This window comes from Rattus norvegicus, chromosome 1 (genome assembly GCF_036323735.1).
Source record: "Rattus norvegicus strain BN/NHsdMcwi chromosome 1, GRCr8, whole genome shotgun sequence".
NCBI classification, from domain to species: domain Eukaryota; kingdom Metazoa; phylum Chordata; class Mammalia; order Rodentia; family Muridae; genus Rattus; species Rattus norvegicus.
The window spans coordinates 236,804,398-236,824,785 of record NC_086019.1 but is presented as its reverse complement, the minus strand read 5'-3'; the positions used below and the strand labels follow the sequence as shown (position 1 = coordinate 236,824,785).

Genomic DNA, 20,388 nt, shown 5'->3' with positions numbered 1-20,388 from the left:
AGTGAGAAACAGCTGGACTCTAATGTATGTAGGGATTGGTAGCTGCTATCCTCTCGGGCCCCATTTTCTTGGATTTCATGCAGGAGGAACACAGCCACCAAATCAGAAAGGGGCAACAGAGAAGCTAAGCGAGGATACTGAGGACTGGTGTGAAGCCCCAGGCTCGCTGTACCCTGTCAGGAGTGCACTGTGAACTTGGTGCTGCCATCCCCATGCCTTTACTTTATGCAGCACCTGTCCTGTCCTCTGCTACCCGGGTGAAGTCCAAACGACTGCGGCTGTGTTTCTCTGCATGTCTTAGTACAGTCTACACAGAGAGTTTGGAGAGATGAGGCACACCTCCCTAATGAAGTCTCTGATTAGGCCCACGTCTTTACTCCTCACTAAAGGAATGTGGCTTTAGATAAAAACATCTCCAGCAATGTGGAATTTCAAAATGAAAGTTAGCACCAGTCACAGGTAGGTGGGTGTCTGCTGTGGGACTAGGTCAGGGTGGCTGCAGCAGTGGTCGGGGGAGGAGAGTCAAGAGCTAGTGAGTTTCCCAGCCAGTGTGAACCTAGTGCAGCGCTGATCCCTGCCCTGCCTGCCCTGCGGTTCTGTGTGCTGGTAAATAGTTCCCGGAGTACCTCCTTCAGTGTATGTGCAATTTAAACATTTTACTCATTCTAAAACCTGCTTATTTTAAGACACTCCCCTGGAAGAAACTCATAACAGACTTGCTGAGAATATCCTTCTCATCTGAATTTTACACCATTCTTTGTGTCTTGTTTTGAGCTTATCTTACTGGTTTAAGGATGTGCCTGAGAGGGTGCTGGAGAGATGGCTCAGTGGTTAAGAGCACTGACTGCTCTTCATGAGGTCCTGAGTTCAAATCCCAGCAACCACGTGGTGGCTCACAACCATCTGTAATAGGATCTGATGCCCTCTTCTGGTGTGTCTGAAGACAGCTACAGTTTACTTTTATAGAATAAATACTAGAGTTAGAGGTGTCTGTGAGCCCCTGACATGGGTGCTGGGAACTGAGCTCAATCTTGATAAGTGAGCAGCAAAGCTTTAACCACTGAGCAGCTCTGCATCTCCTAGAACATTCATCATCTTTCCTAAAGGAATCCCTGCACTCCCCAGTCAGCTGTTGTCAGTGTGAATTTCCTCAGTGCAGCCAACCACATGTGGTCTGTGGAACAGAGCTGTCCGACTAACCCTGTATTGTGTTGTTTTGTTTCGTTTCAGGCCCTGAAAATCCTTGGCTGGTTCAGGCCTATGTCTCAGCAGCTAAACACCCCTTTGCTTCTGTGGTGGCCCAGGAGGTTTTTCAGAGTGGGATCATTCCTTCTGACACCGACTTCCGAATCTACAGGGATTTTGGGAACATTCCAGGTATTTTGTCTGTGGTCACCTGGTGTTGTGTCACAAAAACAAACTTTATTTCTTTTTTTTTCTTTTTTAAGATTGATTTATTTTATGTGAGTACACTGTAGCTGTCTTCAGACACACCAGAAGAGGGCATCAGATCCCATTATAGATGGTTGTGAGCCACCCTGTGGTTGCTGGGATTTGAACTCAGGACCTCTGGAAGGGCAGTCAGCACTCTTAACCATTGAGCCATCTCTCCAGCCCAAACTTTATTTCTTGAAAGTTGTAATAGCTTCTGAGAGGACACTATATGTGAGATTTTTTTTTTTTTTTTGGTTCTTTTTTTCGGAGCTGGGGACCGAACCCAGGGCCTTGCGCTCCTAGGTAAGCGCTCTACCATTGAGCTAAATCCCCAACCCCATTTTCTTCTGACTCACTGTCTTAGTTAGGGTTTTCCTGCTGTGAACAGACACCATGACCAAGGCAACTCTTATAAGGACGACATTTAATTGGGGCTGGCTTACAGGTTCAGAGGTTCAATCCATTATCAACATGGGAACATGGCAGTGTCTAGGCCGGCATAGTAGAGGAGGAGCTGAGAGTTCTACGTCTAGGAGAAGACTGGCTCCTCTGGCAGCTAGGACAAGCCCCTACCCAGAGTGACACATTTCGTCCAACAAGGCCACACCTCCTAATAGTACCACTCCCTGGGCCAAGCATATTCAAACTACCACACTCAAGGAAGTAGAGTTCTTGATGTTATCGTTTCAAAGCCCTATGGTAATTTAAATGGTTGCCTTCTCTATGGTGTTGCTGTGCACCAGTGTGGGAGAGGAGAGACCTGGTTAACCTCATTCTCCAGGTGCCAGGGATCCTCAGGGTTTTGACTCCTACGCTGCTGTCTTGCTTTTCCAATTCCTTTGATGATTTTTAAAGTTTATTTGGAATTTAAATTTGGCTCTTAACTGCCTAAATTCTGTTATGAAAACTTTCTCTCCCTAATGTATGACTTAAAACTTAAAATGGTTCCTTAATTACTATGTTTTAAATTATTGACCATAGTTATAGATTTTTAAAATTTAATTTATTTCTTCACCTCGCATCCCAGTATCAACCCCTCCTCCCCTCAGCCCCCTGGTTCTAGAGTTTGTAAGAACAGAAAAGGTTTTATGTCATTCATGGATATGACCAACATCAACCTCTTGTTTTGACATTTTGTCTTTTAGAATGTAATATGTCAGACCTGGCCTAACACAAGTCTGATCTTTAAAGTAAGATGACTTTTTCCATTGTTTGTCTTAGGAATAGACTTAGCCTTTATTGAAAATGGGTACATCTATCACACCAAGTATGACACAGCGGACAGAATTCTCATAGATTCCATTCAGAGAGCAGGTTGGTATTTACAGGTTTGGTTTGATATACAGTGATGAACTATTAAGGATGATCACTAACGTATGTTCTGTAGTCTGTGTGGGAGAGAGAGAGACAGTATGTGGCCGAATGAGTTACAGACTTGGAAAGATGAGGGCTTGAATTTTAGTCTTTGATGTCTGACTTAGCCATTACTTACAAAGAGTGGCCCAGGGCTGTGGGAGGATTCGGATTCACTGAGACGTTAGAAGGCTGCAGTAGGACTGTTGAAGAGTAAAGAACACAGACGGTGAATGCTATTAGCTCTGGTAGCATCAGGACCAGGGTTTGTGCACCGGATGAAAGTAGAGAGTGGCACATGGACCCCTTGTAGGTTGGTGGGGACAGATGAGGCACTTACTTAGCACAGAAGCATTACAGCTTACCAGAGGTCTGGAGGCATTGGGGGTGGCCCTTCTGAGGCTTAGGGAGTTCATAGGGATTTGGGCTATGGAGAGGTAAAGGCACAGCAGAGAGCAGGAGGGACCCAGGGAGCAGGGGATGGGTGGTGTGCTGTGCTGTCAGACTGGAATGGAGGTAGTACTTTCAGAAATAGACGGGGATAAGGTTGAAATATATGGGGCAAGGAAGCTAGATGACTGTAAAAATTATCAAGGAGTTGGAGGTAGAGAGCTTGTCTGATGTGTGCAGGGTCCTGCAGCCCATTCCTAGCATTGAAAGATGGTTGAGAAGATGGCTCAGCAGGTAAAGGTCTTGCTGCCAAACCGACCCACATGGTGGAAGGACAGAACCAACTCTAGAAAGTTGTCCTCTGGCCTCTGCACATGTGCAGTGGTGTGCAGCACCTAGTAAATAAAAATGTGATGTACAATGTGTAAACACAGAAAGCACCTAAAGGAATAAGGAATCCCTGACGCTCTCATTAACGTGAAGTCATTACTGAACTCACTAAGGTGGTCTTAGGTGTTGTGGGCTGGCAATGTAGTGTGGAGTAGAGGGAGGAGTTCGTTTCTGACAGTCGTTTATAAGACCAGCCTTGACTGGCGCTAACAAAAGACGTGCTGGGAAACAGCTACATTTTGAGTATTTGGAGTGTTTCTCATCTAGGGTGTGTGTGTGTGTGTGTGTGTGTGTGTGTGTGTGTGTGTGTGTGTGTGTGTGTGTGTGTGTGTAACTTTCCTCTCTTCACGTCCACGGTTATGTCAGAAGTCTGGAGTTTCTTACCTTACTGAGGTCCACCATTCTTCCTTACTGTGTAGGGTATTAGCCAGCCTACAAGTGCTCACTACGTGTCGGCTCCCGCCTCTGCTTCCAGATGCTGGGTTACAGACCTACACCACCACACATGGCTCACCTTAAAAACATTTTTTTTTTTTTTCTGATGTAGGATTTCAGTCTGTAGCCCAGATGTTGCGACCTTCCTGCTCCTTCCTAACTGTGCCTTTCGTTGTTATTTGTTCTGGTTTGTTTTCCTGATGTACTGGGGTCAAACCCAGGCCTGGTGTATGCATTCCAGGAAAGCACTGTATCACTGGCCCCAGGCCAGCTCTCCGCTAGCTTTAGGGAAACTTTTATTTTTAAGACAAGGTCTTGTTGTATAGCTCAGGCCAGCTTTGAACTTGCTATGTAACATAGGCTGGCCTTGGGTTCATGATCCTCCTGTCTTCGCTTCTCCTTCCTAATCATTTTTCTAAGCTTTACTTATTTTTATGTGCACTGCTGTCTTGCCTGTATGCATGTCTGTGCGAGTGCCAGATCTCTGGAACTGGAGTTAGAGGTTCTTGTGAGCTGCCATGTGGATGCCTGGAATTGAACCCAAGACCTCTAGGGCAGCAGCCAGTGCTCTTAACCACTAAACCATCTCCCTCATCCCCCTAATAATTCTTAACATGCTTTAACAACTTCATGAGAGGTGTGGTTTTTTTCTTGTTTTACCACTGATTTTCTGGTGTCAGTGTCTCGCATGGTTATAATGTATCTACCCAAGGGTAAGGCTTTGGGGTTGCATATTTGATCTTAGGGCATAGCAGGATGAGAGGGCCAAGGCTGAGCTTCTAAGTAGGAAGGAAGGACAGCAAGAGTGGGACGTTATCCGGGAAATAAGGCAAACAAGGGGAGAGCAGTGGGAGGTGGGAAGAGGTGTCCACTCAAGTTCACCCCAGGTACTTCACGTTCAGACAGCACCTGATCTACTTCTCTTCATGTGGCTGTATGTGGAAGTCACATTGGAGCAGCTTACTAGACCTTGTTATTTTTCTTCATAAAAGGTGACAACATTTTAGCAGTTCTTAAATACCTAGCTACATCTGACATGCTGGCTTCTTCCTCTGAGTACCGACATGGAAGCATGGTCTTCTTCGATGTGCTTGGCCTGCTGGTCATTGCGTACCCTTCTCGTGTTGGCTCCATAATAAACTACATGGTGGTAATGGCTGTTGTTCTGTACCTGGGAAGAAAACTGCTGCGGCCCAAACACAGGAGTAAGTCTTTCCCTTTAAAGGGTGGGTTCTGGAATTGGGGTGGGATTTGCTGAGGAGACTGTAGCCACTGTTTTTGTTTCTTCAAGGAAGCATATCTTAGTAGGAGACAATTACTGATTTACATTTTTAGGAGTTCTAGATAAATATTGAGTCAGAATGCTCATTATCCTTTGAGGGTTGGGAAGATGACAGTTTCTATGCACTCACCCTGAAACCGGCAAAGTCAGCTGGATCGTCTGCCTTGGCCAAACTAAGGGAAGACAGGCAGGGCCATGTAAGAAGGCAGGGCCATGTAAGGCCAAGCTCTGTTATGTAGTGTGAAGCCCTGTGCCCTGCAGGGATGGGCAGGAGGCTGCTCCATGTGCTCCTTGGGCTGCGTCCATCGAACATTCAACAGCCGTGTTCATGCAGCCTCTTGTTATGGTGTGAAATCACTAACAATACTGAAATGGAACTTCAGTACTGGAAGATGTTTGCTTTTCAAAAATAAAAAAAAGCTGCTAGAATTGTTTCTTTACTTACTAATAATAAATTTTAATTTCTTGAAATTCAGTAAATTTTATACTCTGATCAAGTCTGTAACCTTTGTTAAAACTAGAATTTATGGGCTGGAGAGATGGCTCAGTTGTTAAGAGCACTGACTGCTCTTTCAGAGGTCCTGAGTTCAAATCCCAGCAACCACAGGGTGGCTCACAACCATCTGTAATGAGATCCAATGCCCTCTTCTGGTGTGCCTGAAGACAGCTACAGTGTACTTACATATAATAAATAAATAAATCTTTAAAAAAAAACAAACTAGAATTTATACAACCAAAAAGAAAAAAAGGTTTGTAGAGGTTGACTTTTTATTTTTTAAAAAATACCTATTTTGTGTGTGTGGGTATGGGCACATGTTCATTTATGGAGATCAGAGATCAGCTTGTGAGAATTGGCTCTCTCCTTCCACCACGCAGGTCCTGGGGTCAGACCGAGCTCATCAATATGGCCTGCTGAGCTCTCCTGCCAGTCCTATAGACTGACTGTTAGTGAGAAGCCTCAGGAGGTCTTCTGTGCTACAGCCTGCAGCACACAGCCCTGAGACAGACACAGTTCTGCTTCTCTTCTGCTTGAAATGTTGAGAGTTTAAATTGTCATCTTATTACAATATAAGTGTTCAACAGCAATTGAAATAATTCTTTATTACCAGTCATTTCCCTGTCATTACTTCTCAGTGTCATTATCTTTAAAAGCATTTAACATGTATTTATTTACCTACTTGCTTGTGTGTGTGCCTGTGTGAAGTCAGTAGACAGCTGTTGTCCTTGGGCTCTGGGGATTGAACTTAGGCTGCCATGCTGGATGGCAAGTGCGCTTGCCTGCCGGACCATCTTGCCAGCCCTATGCTACTGTCTTTTAGCAAGAGTTTATATGCAACTGCGTCTTTTAAAATTCTTGCTAATACTTTGATAAATGAAGCATTCTAAAAGTAATGATTACTACTGGTTTCCTTAGTAAGGAGGGCATCTGAATTCCTGTGAGACATCTCTTAATTGTTCATATCCTTGGCTCTCAATGTGTTCCTTGAATATCATCCTTTATTCTTACCCCATTCTTGTGTTTGGCCATTCTCTAAAGCTATATTTAAACATTTTCACTATTTAGTAATTTTTTTGTTTTAATATTTGCCCCTTTAGCTGGTTTTGTTCTAACTGGTTTTGTATTTGATTTGATGAAGATGATGACATTAACTTTTTGTTCTCTTCATTAGATTCTAATTATGTGAGAGACTTCTTGTGCGGACTTGGCATCACTTTCATTAGCTGGTTCACCAGCCTTGTTACAGTTCTCATTATAGCAGTGTTCGTCTCCCTCATTGGACAGTCGCTCTCATGGTATAACTACTTTTATATCGCCGTTTGCCTGTATGGAACTGCAACAGTCGCCAAAATAATACTCATTCATACTCTTGCAAAAAGATTTTACTATGTGGTAAGTGGCTGATTATTTATTGTTTTCTTTTGCTGCTTTCATGAACTGAAGACAAACAAGTGAAATTATTGTGTATGGTTCTTCAGAGTTGTGAGAAACTGTTTGGCTGGCTGTAGACAGTCCTGCCGTAGTTGTGTTAATTTCCTGGACTTTTCTTATTGTTAGAAGTGGGGTGCAGAATTCAAGTGAAGTTGCAAAGCTGTTTTGAGCAGTGTTTAGAATGGTGGTGGCTGTGAGGCTTGCTCGCGTGGTTCTCTGCCTCTACTGTTGTTCTAGAACTTTGTTTCCATGCACCAACCTGTACCAGTTCACTTAGTTGTAAGTGTGACGGTCAGTGCTCTCCTCTGGACTGTACGGCTGTCGGGGTGTGATTGCTGACTTCACAGCTGCATCCCTGTATTAGGCCATGTCTGATGTAACTTCTTTCCTGAAAGAATAGTGCATATAAAATCTTCTCATTGTTTTTTCCTTCACTTTGTCTTTTTATTCTTGATGTTATATCATTCCCCCTTTCTGTTATACCTTCTAATCCCTCATATATACCTCTCCTTGCTCTTTCAAATTCATAGCCTCTGCTGCCATTGTTAAACATGTATGTATACATGTTGATATTCATAAATATCACCTTTAGTTTATATAACAGTATTCATATGTCTGCTTTAGGGCTGACCATCTGGTGTTGGATAATGGATTATGCTCTCTCTGGGGAAGAGTATTTCTCCCTCTCTTAGTGTTTCTTAGTTACCTGTAGTTCTTTGTGTAGGATTGAGGCCTTGTGGTCTTTCCCTACCTGCGTTACCATGTCTGTTGTCCTTGTGCAGCTAATACTGAAGCAGTCATGGTGGTGATTCTGGATGTACCATCTGACATTATTGGGAGACACTGTCATAGCAGACTCCCTTATCTTCCCGAGGCTCTAGAGTTGTTTGCAGATGGATTCATTGGGACTGGGATCCACACGTTTCTATTTTGATTGGTTGTGGTTTTCTATAATGGTCTCCATCTGTTGCAAAGTTTCTTTGATGCAGGGTAAGGACTATAGTTCTGTGTGGATATAAGGACAAATATTTAGTATGTAGTTAGGGGTAATCCTGGTTTGGTAAAGTGGTGGCTGAAGGTCCTCCAAGATCCATGACATAACACGCCCTGGTAGGTGGCTAGGTTCCCTGTACCAGGCATTGTTTCCCTCCTGTTGAGTAGGTCGTAAGTCCGATTTGAGAGCTTGCTTCCCACCCAGCTGTGAGAGCCACTACTGTACCTTAGGGTTTTCTTGCCCTGCAGGTCATTGTGGTTCATAGGCATCGTAGTTGGGTAGGCAGGACTACGGGGTGCTTCCTCCCTTGGGAATCTTGCATGCTGTAGTCTAGTACCATGAGAGCTAGTCCTCAGGCAGGAGGCACTCAGATCTAGCTTACAAGCATTGGGTCCCTGTGTCTGCATGGCGTCTTCAGCAATAGGGACTTCTTGAGAGGGGCAGCTGAGGGCAACTAACAATAGCCTTTAATGTTTTGGGAGTGAGTCTCTTGGGCAACCCTGATTAAAGACTTATATCATCTGGTGTGGTTTTGTACATTTTGTCTAGCTTTTCCCAAACTTCTGTCTTTGGTGCTCTTGCTTTCCCACTGACATTAGGAGACACAGTGAAGGGCATCAGCAACCATTTGTTTCCTCTGCAGCAAATGCTTAGCTATAGACATCTTTGTGTGGGTTGTTACTGTGTCATTCTTGATGGCTGCAGGCCTAGAACAGTCAAGGGGAAAGAGCGCACCTTGCTTTTTCTACACTGGTCTCTCACAGGCTGTGGCTTGCTTATAAGAGCTATGTTTGCTGGCTGATTCCCAAGGACCTACCTTTTCTGCCTACCCAAGTGGGATTAGCAGTGAGTGCCAGTGTACCCAGCTTGTTTATGTGGGCTCTGCATACCCAGTACTTTACTAGCTCCTAAGGCCCCCTCCCCCTTTCTTTGTATTTTGGTTTTGCTTTTACTTTTGAGACAGGGTTTCACTAAATTTCCTCAAGCTGGCCCTGAACTCACCCTGAATCCCAGGTGGCTCTTGACCATGTGTTCCCTGTTTCCTGGGTAGCTGGGATTGCAGGCCTCTACCACCAGCAGCCTTGTTGGCTGAGTGCTCCCAAGAGAATGTGATCTCTTCCTCTGAGCGCAGCTTCATCTGGTGAGGTGTAAGGACTGATGTGCTTCAGAAGTCAAGCAGCTAAAGAGTTCTGGGAGGATGCAGGGGCCAGAGACAGGGCCTGCACTGACTGAGCCTTTGTTTATGGAGATGGTGGCTCCGAAAGGGCTTTAGAAACAAGATAGAAAACAGGCTATTGATCAGTCAACAAAGTAGGACTGCTTCTGCACAAGACCCATGTGAGCCACAGTCAAAGTAAAAGCCCAGTGTGGTGAAGACAAGACGAGAAAAACCTTACGAAGCAAAAAGTGGGTCAGGGTGAAATTTGAGATTGGAGGTTGGCCCTAAGCCACCATTAACCTTTTGTCAGCAGGACAGAGGTGAGTAGTTTTATGATTTTAGTAAGGAAACTCTGGCAACTCTATAGGAAAAGGACAGGATAAGGGAAGGATCAGTAGAGGTGGATGAAAATAGATTTGAGGAGTATTATTTCATTTGTACAGCTTTGGCACTTACTGTCAAGTATGTTCAGTCATTTTAGTGTTCCTTAGTCCTTAGAGTAAGGACTAAGCTCTTTGAGTGCATTCAGTTTCAGATTGAATTACTGTGACTATTATGATTTTGAATTTTCTTAGACAGTCTCAGAGACTACGTTCCCAAATTTGGGTAAGAATCTTGCACTGTAGCCTGACTTCAAACTTCAGGTTGTCCTACCTCAGCTTCTGGAGTGCTGGGATTACCAAAAGGCACCACCTTATCAAGCCTTAAGATTGAGTTCTGAGAATTATTTTCTTTTTTAAGACCATGCCTCTAATACTGGGTTGAACATCTAAGTATTTAACCATTCAAACCTGTTTGCCAGTGAACTTTAAAGTAGGATCTCTAAAGACAAAGCTCTCTGGGGAAGTAATGATGAGAGTGAGAGAAAGAAGTTTAAAGGCAGCCATTCCCTCCTTGGTGTGTGTGCACTGTAATTATGACTTTGAGGCGTGCACATGTTAAAATGCTTGGAGTTCCTTGGGCAGCTTTCTTCTGAAATAGTATAAGGTGCGTGCCCTTGGGCTTCACATCTTTAAAAGGAACCTCACAGTTTGTAAGTTAGTGTCAAGAACAGAAAGGTGGCCCAGCAGCAGGGGTGATGAAGTGGGAATAGGAGAGGAAAGCCACATGTCCGCCATGGCCGTTGCTGTGATGGTGTGGTTTGATGGGCAGCTCTGTGGGCTGCAGCAGCTGGTCATGTCCTGCATGCACCACTGCTCTAGACTGCTTCAACAGTGTCTGCAAGTTGCAGCAGCAGAACATGGGGTGGGTGTTTTTAGGGTCTTATGACAGGAAGAGCAGAGTTGCCTCTGCTTCCTTATCATGTTGATTGCCCCATCCTGTGCAGCAGTTGGACTTCATCAGTTTGAAGGGTTGACCCTGCTGAAAATAAGACACATTGGCCTTGAGATAGAAAGTGCAACAAGGTCTTTCTGAATGTCAGTGAGTGAGACTGTACCTCTCTTTCTTTCAGAACGCCAGCGACCTGTATCTGGGAGAACTGTTCTTTGACACCTCACTGTTTGTGCACTGTGGTTTTCTTGTTGCTTTAACTGCTCAGGGCTTCTGCTCTGCATTCATGAGTGCTGTCTGGGTAGCTTTTCCATTGCTCACAAAGCTTTGTGTGTACAAGGACTTCAAGAAGCACGGTAGGGTAATTTTGGTTTTTTTTTTTGATTAAAAATGGGGAATATGTAAGAAAGGCAAGGCTCCCAGAAGATTACTTGACCAAATTATCTTTCTAAAATGTTTTAATTTTTTATGCCATGCAAGTATCTTATACTGTATACTCCATCCCATTCTCACATTTCTGAACACATGCTACTATATTGCTTTAACATTATTTGTATTTTATTCTCCCTGATGAAATGTCTGATTGCACAAGATCACATGTACCAAAGGAACTGGAGTCCCATCTGACCCAGTTTCTGTCAAGTGCCAAAGCAGGTAAACACTGAAGGTGAGCCTGCCTCACAGCCCAGAATCCCATAGTTGTTTTCTTTCTTCTCCCCTAGGTGCCAAAGGAAGATTTATTGCTCTTTACTTATTGGGGATGTTCATCCCGTATCTTTATGGACTATACCTCATCTGGGCTGTATTTGAGATGTTTACTCCTATCCTTGGAAGAAGCGGTTCGGAAATCCCTCCTGATGTTGTGCTAGCATCCATTTTGGCTGTCTGTGTGATGATTCTCTCCTCCTATTTTGTAAGGAAAAATGGACTGTTTTTATTTTTTATATATGTGATGACAGCTGTACTGGATTCTGTGAAATTATGTTGCTCATGCTTTATTAAGAAAATTAAACAAAAGGGGTGGGGTCACTGCTTGTGCATAGTCAGTTTAATATGCCAAGAAAATGTAGAGTGATGTGGTGGTCCAGCACTCAGGAGGTAGAGACAGAGGCTCTCTGTGAGTTCCAGACCAGCCAGGGCTCCATGGTGAGACCACGTTTTGTTGTTTCTGTTTTAATGTTAACACATACACATACACACGCACACACACACACACACGCACACACGCGCACACACACGCACACACAAGCACACACACACACACACGCGCACACGCGCACACGCGCACACACACGCACACACGCACACACACGCACACACTGCCTTCCTAGATGATTTCCCTCTTTTCCTCCTCACCTGGAGACAGGTTCTCACTCTGGCTTAGACCTATGGGTCACCAGGGTGGCCTTGACTTGTGGTACTCCTCATGCCCCAACCTCCCAAGTGCTGGGAGCATCATACTAGCATCTAAATCCTCTTTTCAAATAGCCTTCCATCCCAGCAGATGTGAATGTATAGAACAAACTTTGCAGATCGAGATGTACTGTTCCCGAGCTTTCAGAGTAGATCCTGTGTTTTGAAGTTAGTAAGAGGCCAATTCACGGTAGTTTAGGGTTTGTGTGTGTGTGTGTGTATGTGTGTGTGTGTGTGTGTGTGTGTGTGTGTGTGTGTGTGTGTGTGTGTGTGTGTGTGTGTATGTGCAGGGGTGTGTGAGATCTAAGTGTTTTCATTATCATTTTACTGTCAGATCAACATTCATGAGTTTGCCCCTTGGGGTAATATCCAAACACGCTTTTGTCTCTGAGTCTTTCAGTAGATGTCCAGGTATGGAGTCTTACCTTTGCCTGCCTGTGTGCTTCTTTTCCCATGGGACACCTTAAAGGAACGGAAAGATGGTTGGTCAGTATGGACCAGACCCCTCAGGAGATGTTCTTTTGGCATGATGTCTGAGGTTGATGGTGAGCCTCTCTAGATCTGAGGCCAGGGGACCAAGTAGAGAGAGGGATTGGAGTTCTTCAGAGCTTAGGTTTCATGGATAGGATAGTGAGCCTTTCTCTACCACTGTAGTAAAGGGCGTTCCTCGTAGAGATAGGTTCTGAGGATCTAGGGAGGTAAGAGGGTCACCACAGTTACAGTGCATGCCATGCATGCCATCCATAGCTGTTCCCTCCCTCACTTGTCAGGAGTGCCCGGCCGGCGTACATGGCTTCACATACGTAGCCATATAAAATAGCTGTAATGCAAGTGCTTGCCCGGCGTACATGGCTTCACATACGTAGCCATATAAAATAGCTGTAATGCAAGTGCTTGCTGTCGGCTACACTAGTGTTCAAAGGGACCTGACATCCTGACTGGCAACCAGACTGAGAGAGTGCTCGCCTCTCCTGCATGAGCCTAGGCTCAGCTCCCCATACTGAAAGAACCTAACCCCCGACAAACAACAAACCTACACGGTCATTATTCCCTTCTGTTGTTTACAGAGGTGATGGAATGCTGATGTTGCTTGCTTACTTCTTTTAGTTTTATTATTAATCCTTCAACCCTGTATTTCTGTATTTGTTAAGTGTAGTTGCTTTTCCTTTCACTGTGGCAAAATACCTGATAAAAATAGGAAAGAAAAAACTTACTTTGGGTCATGGTTCCCGAGGGCACTGCCATCATGTGGGAAAGGCATGGTGGTGCTTCTGGTGGCAGGAATCTGTGGCAGGTCTGAGTGGGACCATGACAAGAGGCCAGGGATACCAGACCCGAGGACTTGCCACCAGTGACCTACTTCCTTCACGTAGACTCTGCCACGCTAATCTCCAGTTGTCCCATGTAGTTCCTACAGCGGAGTGTTTAAACACAAAAGCTTGAGGAGAATATTTCACACTCAAACCATGATAGATGGGTTTGCTGTTGTGAGGATGAAGGGAGATTAGAGGCCTGGGCTCGGTGACACCTAACTAATCCTAGCTCTTGGGAGGCTGGGGCAGGAAGATCACGAGTTTGGAGCCAACCTTGATTACATATTGTGATGCTGCCCCCAAAAGCAAACAATGCAGCCCTGGAGGAGAGAGTAGAGTTCTGTACTCTGTAGATGGGAGTCTGGTCTAAAGTAGCTGTATTATGAATTAGGTTTTCATTATTCTACTACAGAGCAGTGGTCCTCAACCTTCCTAATGCTGTGACCCTTTAATACAGTTCCTCATGTGGTGGCCACATCCATAAAATAGTGTTGCTATCTCACAACTATAATTTTGCTAGTTACCAATCATAATGTAAATACCTGATATGTGACCCCTGCAAAAGAGTCTTTCAACCGTCAAAGGGGTCAAGACCTGTAGTTTGAGAACTGCTGTAGAAGTGATTGAACCTTTCGGTGCCTACAAAGGTGAGTTAGCATTCTGGCTTTTTACATGGGTGGGGATTTAAACTGAAGCCCTCATGTGTGCACACCAAGTGCTAGTATCTACGGAGCCATCTTCCCAGCTCCACTCCTCATTAGTTTGGGTGTTTTGAGACAAGGTCTCACATGGCCCAGACTAGCCTTAAACATTTTGAAGATGACCCTGATCTTCTGGCTTCTACTTAGCAGGTGCTGGAATTACAGGACTGGGCTACTACCCTGCTTAGCTTCTTCATTTGATTCTATACTCACTCAAGGTCTTAAAAATGATATAATATACATTTAAGACAGAATAGACCTGCAAAGGTGCTTAACTATTGACTCAAGCACACTGTCACTTTACTGCCACTCCTTAACTATTGACTCGAGCACACTGTCACTTTACTGCCACCCCTTACCTATTGACTCGAGCACACTGTCACTGTACTGCCACCCCTTACCTATTGACTCGAGCACACTGTCACTGTACTGCCACCCCTTACCTATTGACTCGACCACACTGTCACTGTACTGCCACCCCTTACCTATTGACTCGACCACACTGTCACTGTACTGCCACCCCTTACCTATTGACCCGACCACACTGTCACTGTACTGCCACCCCTTCCTCTTCGTTCTGTGAGCCCATCCAGTTAGAATTTCCCAGAAGGTGAGCCCCATAGTTTTGGAGCAGAGGGAACTTTAATTGGAAATGGTAGTTTAAAGCTGGCATTTTAGGACAGCTTTGGCAGTAGCTAGCTTGGGTGTGCCAGAACTATAGTATTATAAAAGGATTTATTTATTTTCAAATTATATACTTATAATTTTACACACACACAATTAAAATATATTTTCCTCTATTTCCTTTCCTTCAACTCTGTCATACAGCTGCTGTATGTCCAAATTTACCAGGATTCCAGTAGAGGGACAGATAGGGTTACAAGTTGTTTTGCTGTCTCACCACCTTAAACCCTGGGGTGTTTACTTCCGAATATATAAGTATAAGATCTTTCATCCAAGAATATAGTACTGTTTGGTTGAAATTACTCAGGAAAGGATACTGTAACATATGTTACTTTGCATAGAATTTGATATTTGTTTTTTTTTAAATTTCCTCTCATGAAAAATATCTTCATATTCATGTTCTCCTTGAGCTTAGGGGTAAGACAGGAAGATGAAGAGACAAAAGCAGGAGCTAGTTTCAGATAGCTTCTGAAAACTGAAGGCACTGTGAATGCATTTTGTGTGTTATTGTCTTTCAATTTGCTGATTTAGTTGCAATAAAAAAAGCTAAGCATATTTCATGGGCTTTTCTGGATGCGAACCTTGCAACTGAGCCATTCGTGTCTACTGTTCCAAGCTCAGATTCATTGTTTAATGTTTACAATGATTAACTCAAAACAACAGTACTGTTTCACATTGTAGTTTTCCTCAAATGCATCTTCTAGAGGGTCCATCTAAAAGACTAGTCTGTAAATTTCCAGCTCTTACTAGCATGTTTCAAAATACTAGAGGTGGAATCTGAATTTTATTGAAACACATGCTTAGGCATAAAAACTTACCCTTGAGAGTTTGGCAGCTTTAATGCCATGCTTGGATTCAGTTCCACGATGTTTGCTGTGGAGGGCTGGCCATTGCTGGCCATTGAGGCACACAGGGCAGTGGCTTGGCTGCTAACAGGTTCTGGTCCTTTTTCCTCTGAAGCTTGAACACAGGATCACTGTGCTTTGGTTCCAGTCTCCCTTTGCTTTCTGGCCTGCTGTCAGGAAATGCTGTCCTGGCCTGCTGAGGCCATCTGTCATTTTCTAGGCATTCACTTAGAATGGACACAGCTGGGGAATTGCTGTTTTATTCACTGGTTTTCACTGTATATTACACAGGTTCCTAGCTTTTCTTTATTGTGTTCTAGACAATACCTACTAAAAATAGCATGTGAAACACCTCTCTACCAATGCTATGAGTTCACACTTTGCTTCTGTGCTTGTGTTTAGATTACCTTCATCTACCTTGTGAACAGCACAAAGAAAACCATTCTGACTCTAATACTGGTGTGTGCAGTCACATTCCTCCTTGTGTGCAGTGGGGCCTTTTTCCCATACAGCTCCAATCCTGACAGTCCAAAGCCGAAGAGAGTGTTTCTTCAGGTAAGGGAGGTTCTTCAGAAGCAGTGAGATTTACGATGAGACTTGCTTTGTGGGTTTTGAGCTTTACCAGTGAATAGAAAAACTGACTTTTCTGCTGTTGACATAGTTTAGTTGGTCTAGATTTCTTTGTGTATAAAGTTGCAAGGAACACTGATCATCAGTGGGCATTCTTAGTACCCAGACACACTTTCCATTATATATGAATGTATATTAAATATGCATGTGCATAATCTGGAAGCCATGAACATTTAGAACTACAAATAGCATAAGTATTTGGAAGCTAATTAAAAGTGGGCATCGATTCTCTGGAGCTGGAGTTAAGGTTGTTGTGAGCCACCTGATGTGGGTGCTGGGAACTGAACCAGAGTCTCCTGGAAGAGCAGTTCTTAACCACTAAAACATCCCTCCAGCTCCTGTTTTGGTTTTGAGACATTCTCTTCTAGTATTGCCTAGACCTGCCTTCAATTCCTGGACTCAAATGACTCTCCACTTGAGCCTTGTGAGTAGTTGAGATTATAAACACACACACTGTCCCTGATCAAGTCCTATGTTTTAAGTATGCATTCAGCTGCAGTTGTGAATTACAATAAAAGTCATTTGCATGTCTGTCATCTAGCTTAAAAGGAAAAAACCCATTAACAGTAACTTAATAAGTTTCCTCTTTATTTCCCTGTTTCTAATCAAGTCTTGGAATGATCTTTTTCTCTTTATTAAACTGGGGTAGGGATGTGGGTGACTAGCTGAACAGTTTTCTTATTGGTCTTGTTCTTTTCAGCACGTGAGTAGAACTTTTCATAACTTAGAAGGAAGCGTAGTAAAAAGAGACTCTGGAATATGGATCAATGGTTTTGATTATACTGGAATGTCTCATGTAACACCGCACATTCCGGAGATCAATGATACAATCCGAGCTCACTGTGAGGAGAACGCCCCGCTCTGTGGCTTCCCTTGGTATCTCCCAGTGCACTTTCTCATCAGGTTGGTCCATACTTTTTCTTAAGTTGGGGGTCAGTTCTCAGATTCTATCACTGTCAGGATTCAGTGAAACTTATCTTAAGTCAGTCAAGTGCTGTTTGTAACATTTCTGTATTACTACAATATTCCCATTTCTTTAGTCAGATAATGAACTCAGGAGAATAGTTTGCTATTTTAAACTTAAGTCTCTCTTCAAGAACCTTTAGTTTTAGAGTTAGACAGGGTGATGCTCCTGATGAGTATAACACAACAATAGCTGCCGCTCCCTCCCAGCCTGAGATACTGAGACAGCTGGCACGTCAGCATTCATCACGGGAAATGGGATATGCAGTGGACTTGCGAGGCAGTTCCTGTTTTGTTTTTTTTTTCCGGAGCTGAGGACCGAACCCAGGGCCTTGCGCTTTCTAGGCAAGCGCTCTACCACTGAGCTAAATCCCCAACCCCCAGTTCCTGTTTTTAAAAGGATTTATCACTTATGTGCACAGTGTGTGTGCCTTGTGCCTGTGGAGGCCAGAAGAGAGTGCTGAAATCTCTGGTTTGGCTGTGAGCACCATGTGGACAGATGCTCAGAACTGAACCTAGGTCCTCTGTTGAGAGTAGCCTGGGCTTTTTCAGTGCTGAGCCATCCCTCCAGCCCTCAACTTTTTTTTTTTTTTTTTTTTTTTTTTTTTTCTCGGAGCTGGGGACCGAACCTAGGGCCTTGCGCTTGCTAGGCAAGCGCTCTACCACTGAGCTAGATCCCCGACCCCAGCCCTCAACTTTTTAATCTTAATGTTGAGAAGGATTTGTTAACAGCCTGGCCAGCCCAGGAGCCGGACCCATTTGTCATTTCATCAGGCATTTCTCAGACCCCTTTGGGTGATCTGAACTGCTCTGTGAGTTACAGATTTACTGTTTAACTAACAGTATCCTAAATACTCACACTATCTTTCCAATAGGAAAAACTGGTATCTTCCAGCTCCAGAAATTTCCCCAAGAAATCCTGCTCATTTCAGACTTGTATCCAAAGAGAAGATGCCTTGGGATTCAATAAAGTTGACCTTTGAAGCAACAGGTGAGCCACTTTCCTTCTCACATCATTTCCTAAAGTTTTCAGTTGGCTACCAGATATGTTTTCCCATGCAACATATCAGAGAAAGTTATTTATCGATTGACTGATTGGGGTGTCTAACTCCAGAGCCAAGGCTGGCCTTTGATCATGGCCTTCCTGTCACAGCCTGCTGAGTACTGGAACCATGAACTGTCACACCTTGTACCTTAGAGTATTTCTAATAGCAGCTGAAAGTTACTTTAAGAAAATCTAATATATTTTATTGCTTAGAAGTTTTAGAATCAAAAAAATATTGGGCAGAAAGTAGTTTAAAGCTTATCAGGGTCAGTCATTTTTCTCATAAAGCCCAGATTTGTTTACTCTTCTTTGAGTTCTGTTATAGATTATGCCTTTTGTTCTACTTGTTTAAGTCACTCTTCCTTACCTTGTCTACTAAAGTGTAAGCTTAAATTACCCCACTTAGATCGTTATTCCTAATATATGCATTCAGTGCTATGAATTTCCTTTTGAATACTGCCTAGGCAGTATTCAATTTTTACACTTGTCACTTTTATACCTGAGAAATTTATATTTGGCTCTGGGGCTATAAAATAGGTGTACAAATCAAACACTTACTAATAAGTCAGAGAAATTTATTTTAACATAGTTCTTTGATGTACATATGATACTGGTTATTAAAGACAAAAGGATATCTCACACACTGATAACATGGAGGTGCTCATTCCTTTTTCACATAAGGAACGACAACCGAGAACTGCCTATTAGAGGTGTTAGAGTGCCTTCTGTATTTCAAAAGCTTATCATCACTTCCACTGTATAGTCAGTGGTGCTCAGTACATTTGTACTGTATCTAAGTAAATATGTAGTACAAAACGGCAGAAGAATGTTTACAACTACTTCAGAAACTGTAAAATTTTTTCCTAGTCCCAAGACAAAATTAATTTTACAATTTTAAATGAAACTTGTCAGGAATTCAGACAGCAAGTCTGAAAGTTAAAGTCTAATACATTCTAGTCCAAAGATACTCAGATTCGGTATTTACATGCTGATGAATGGAGGTAAAAAACATTAAGTGCATGACTATTATGTTTCTGTAAGAGGATAAACTTTTGTATGGACAGTATAAATACTAATTCATAGCTCAATGACTATTGAATCTGAGCCAGTGTGTTTGAGGCAGCATTTGGTGGCATTCCTATTAAGAGAACCTGGTGCTATGTCACATGGCTGTCCTGGAACTTGTTCTGTAGATCACACTGGCCTGGAAGTCAGAGATCGGCCTCTGCCTCCCCACTGCTGGAACTAAAGGCATGCACACCACTGCCCAGCTCAGCTATGACTTTTTTTTTTTTAAAAAAAGATGTATTTATTATATTTATGAGTACACTGTAGCTGTCTTCAGACACACCACAAAAGGGCATCGGATCCCATTACAAGTGGTTGTGAGTCACCATGGGGGTGCTGGGAATTGAACTCAGGACCTCTGGAAGAACAGCCAATGCTCTTAACAACTGAACCATCTCTCCAGCATGATTTTCTTTTCTTGCTACATTCTGTTTGCCTTTCCATGTTTAAAACTAATAACTCTTGTGGATCCCTATCAGTGTTTTCCCTATGAGTCTTGTCCTAGGATTTCCCCCCTAGTACTGCCAGCTGATTTACTGTTACTTCCCACCTTTAAAAAACACAATGAAGTCCTGCTGCTTGCAGAATGACTGGACTTTTTTTTTTTTTTTTAAGATCTATTAATTCTATGTACATGAGTACGCTGTAGCTGTCTTCAAACACATCAGAAGAGGGCATCAGATCTCATTACAGACAGTTGTGAGCCACCATGTGGTTGCTGGGACCTCTTATCCGCTGAGCCGTTTCTCCAACCTAATGACTGGACTTCTTAGCAGAGAATTTTGGGTCTTTTGTATAAAGCTAATAGGCAGTGTGGAAATGTGATGGTTAACTTTGTATCTATTTGGTTAGACTGTAGTACTTTGACATCTTCTGATAACAGGTAGATAGTGGATTTGAGTCTGGTTGATCAGTTACCCTCCTCCAAATACTGAGAGTCTTAAGGAACTCACTACAGGCAGATTACTTTTAAACTCATCCTACAATCTGTTCTGGTGGTAGGCCTGGGCTGGAGATGAGGTAAATTACATTAGCAGTTACCAAGTTACCTTTCTCATTTAGATTCTGCCCTTTCTGTTCTCTCATT

At 43.3% G+C, this 20,388-nt stretch overlaps 1 protein-coding gene across 2 annotated transcripts in view; it reads left to right on the top strand.

Moving 5' to 3' along the window:
* Ermp1 (endoplasmic reticulum metallopeptidase 1) overlaps positions 1 to 20,388 on the top strand; it is a 34,198-nt gene that overhangs the window by 10,871 nt on the left and 2,939 nt on the right. For both annotated transcript variants that reach the window (XM_006231241.5, NM_184050.2), the window contains 9 exon segments: positions 1,231 to 1,377; positions 2,656 to 2,748; positions 4,995 to 5,207; positions 6,955 to 7,175; positions 10,821 to 10,995; positions 11,362 to 11,552; positions 15,998 to 16,150; positions 16,926 to 17,128; positions 18,064 to 18,179. In XM_006231241.5, coding sequence (XP_006231303.1) covers positions 1,231 to 1,377; positions 2,656 to 2,748; positions 4,995 to 5,207; positions 6,955 to 7,175; positions 10,821 to 10,995; positions 11,362 to 11,552; positions 15,998 to 16,150; positions 16,926 to 17,128; positions 18,064 to 18,179 — 1,512 coding nt within the window.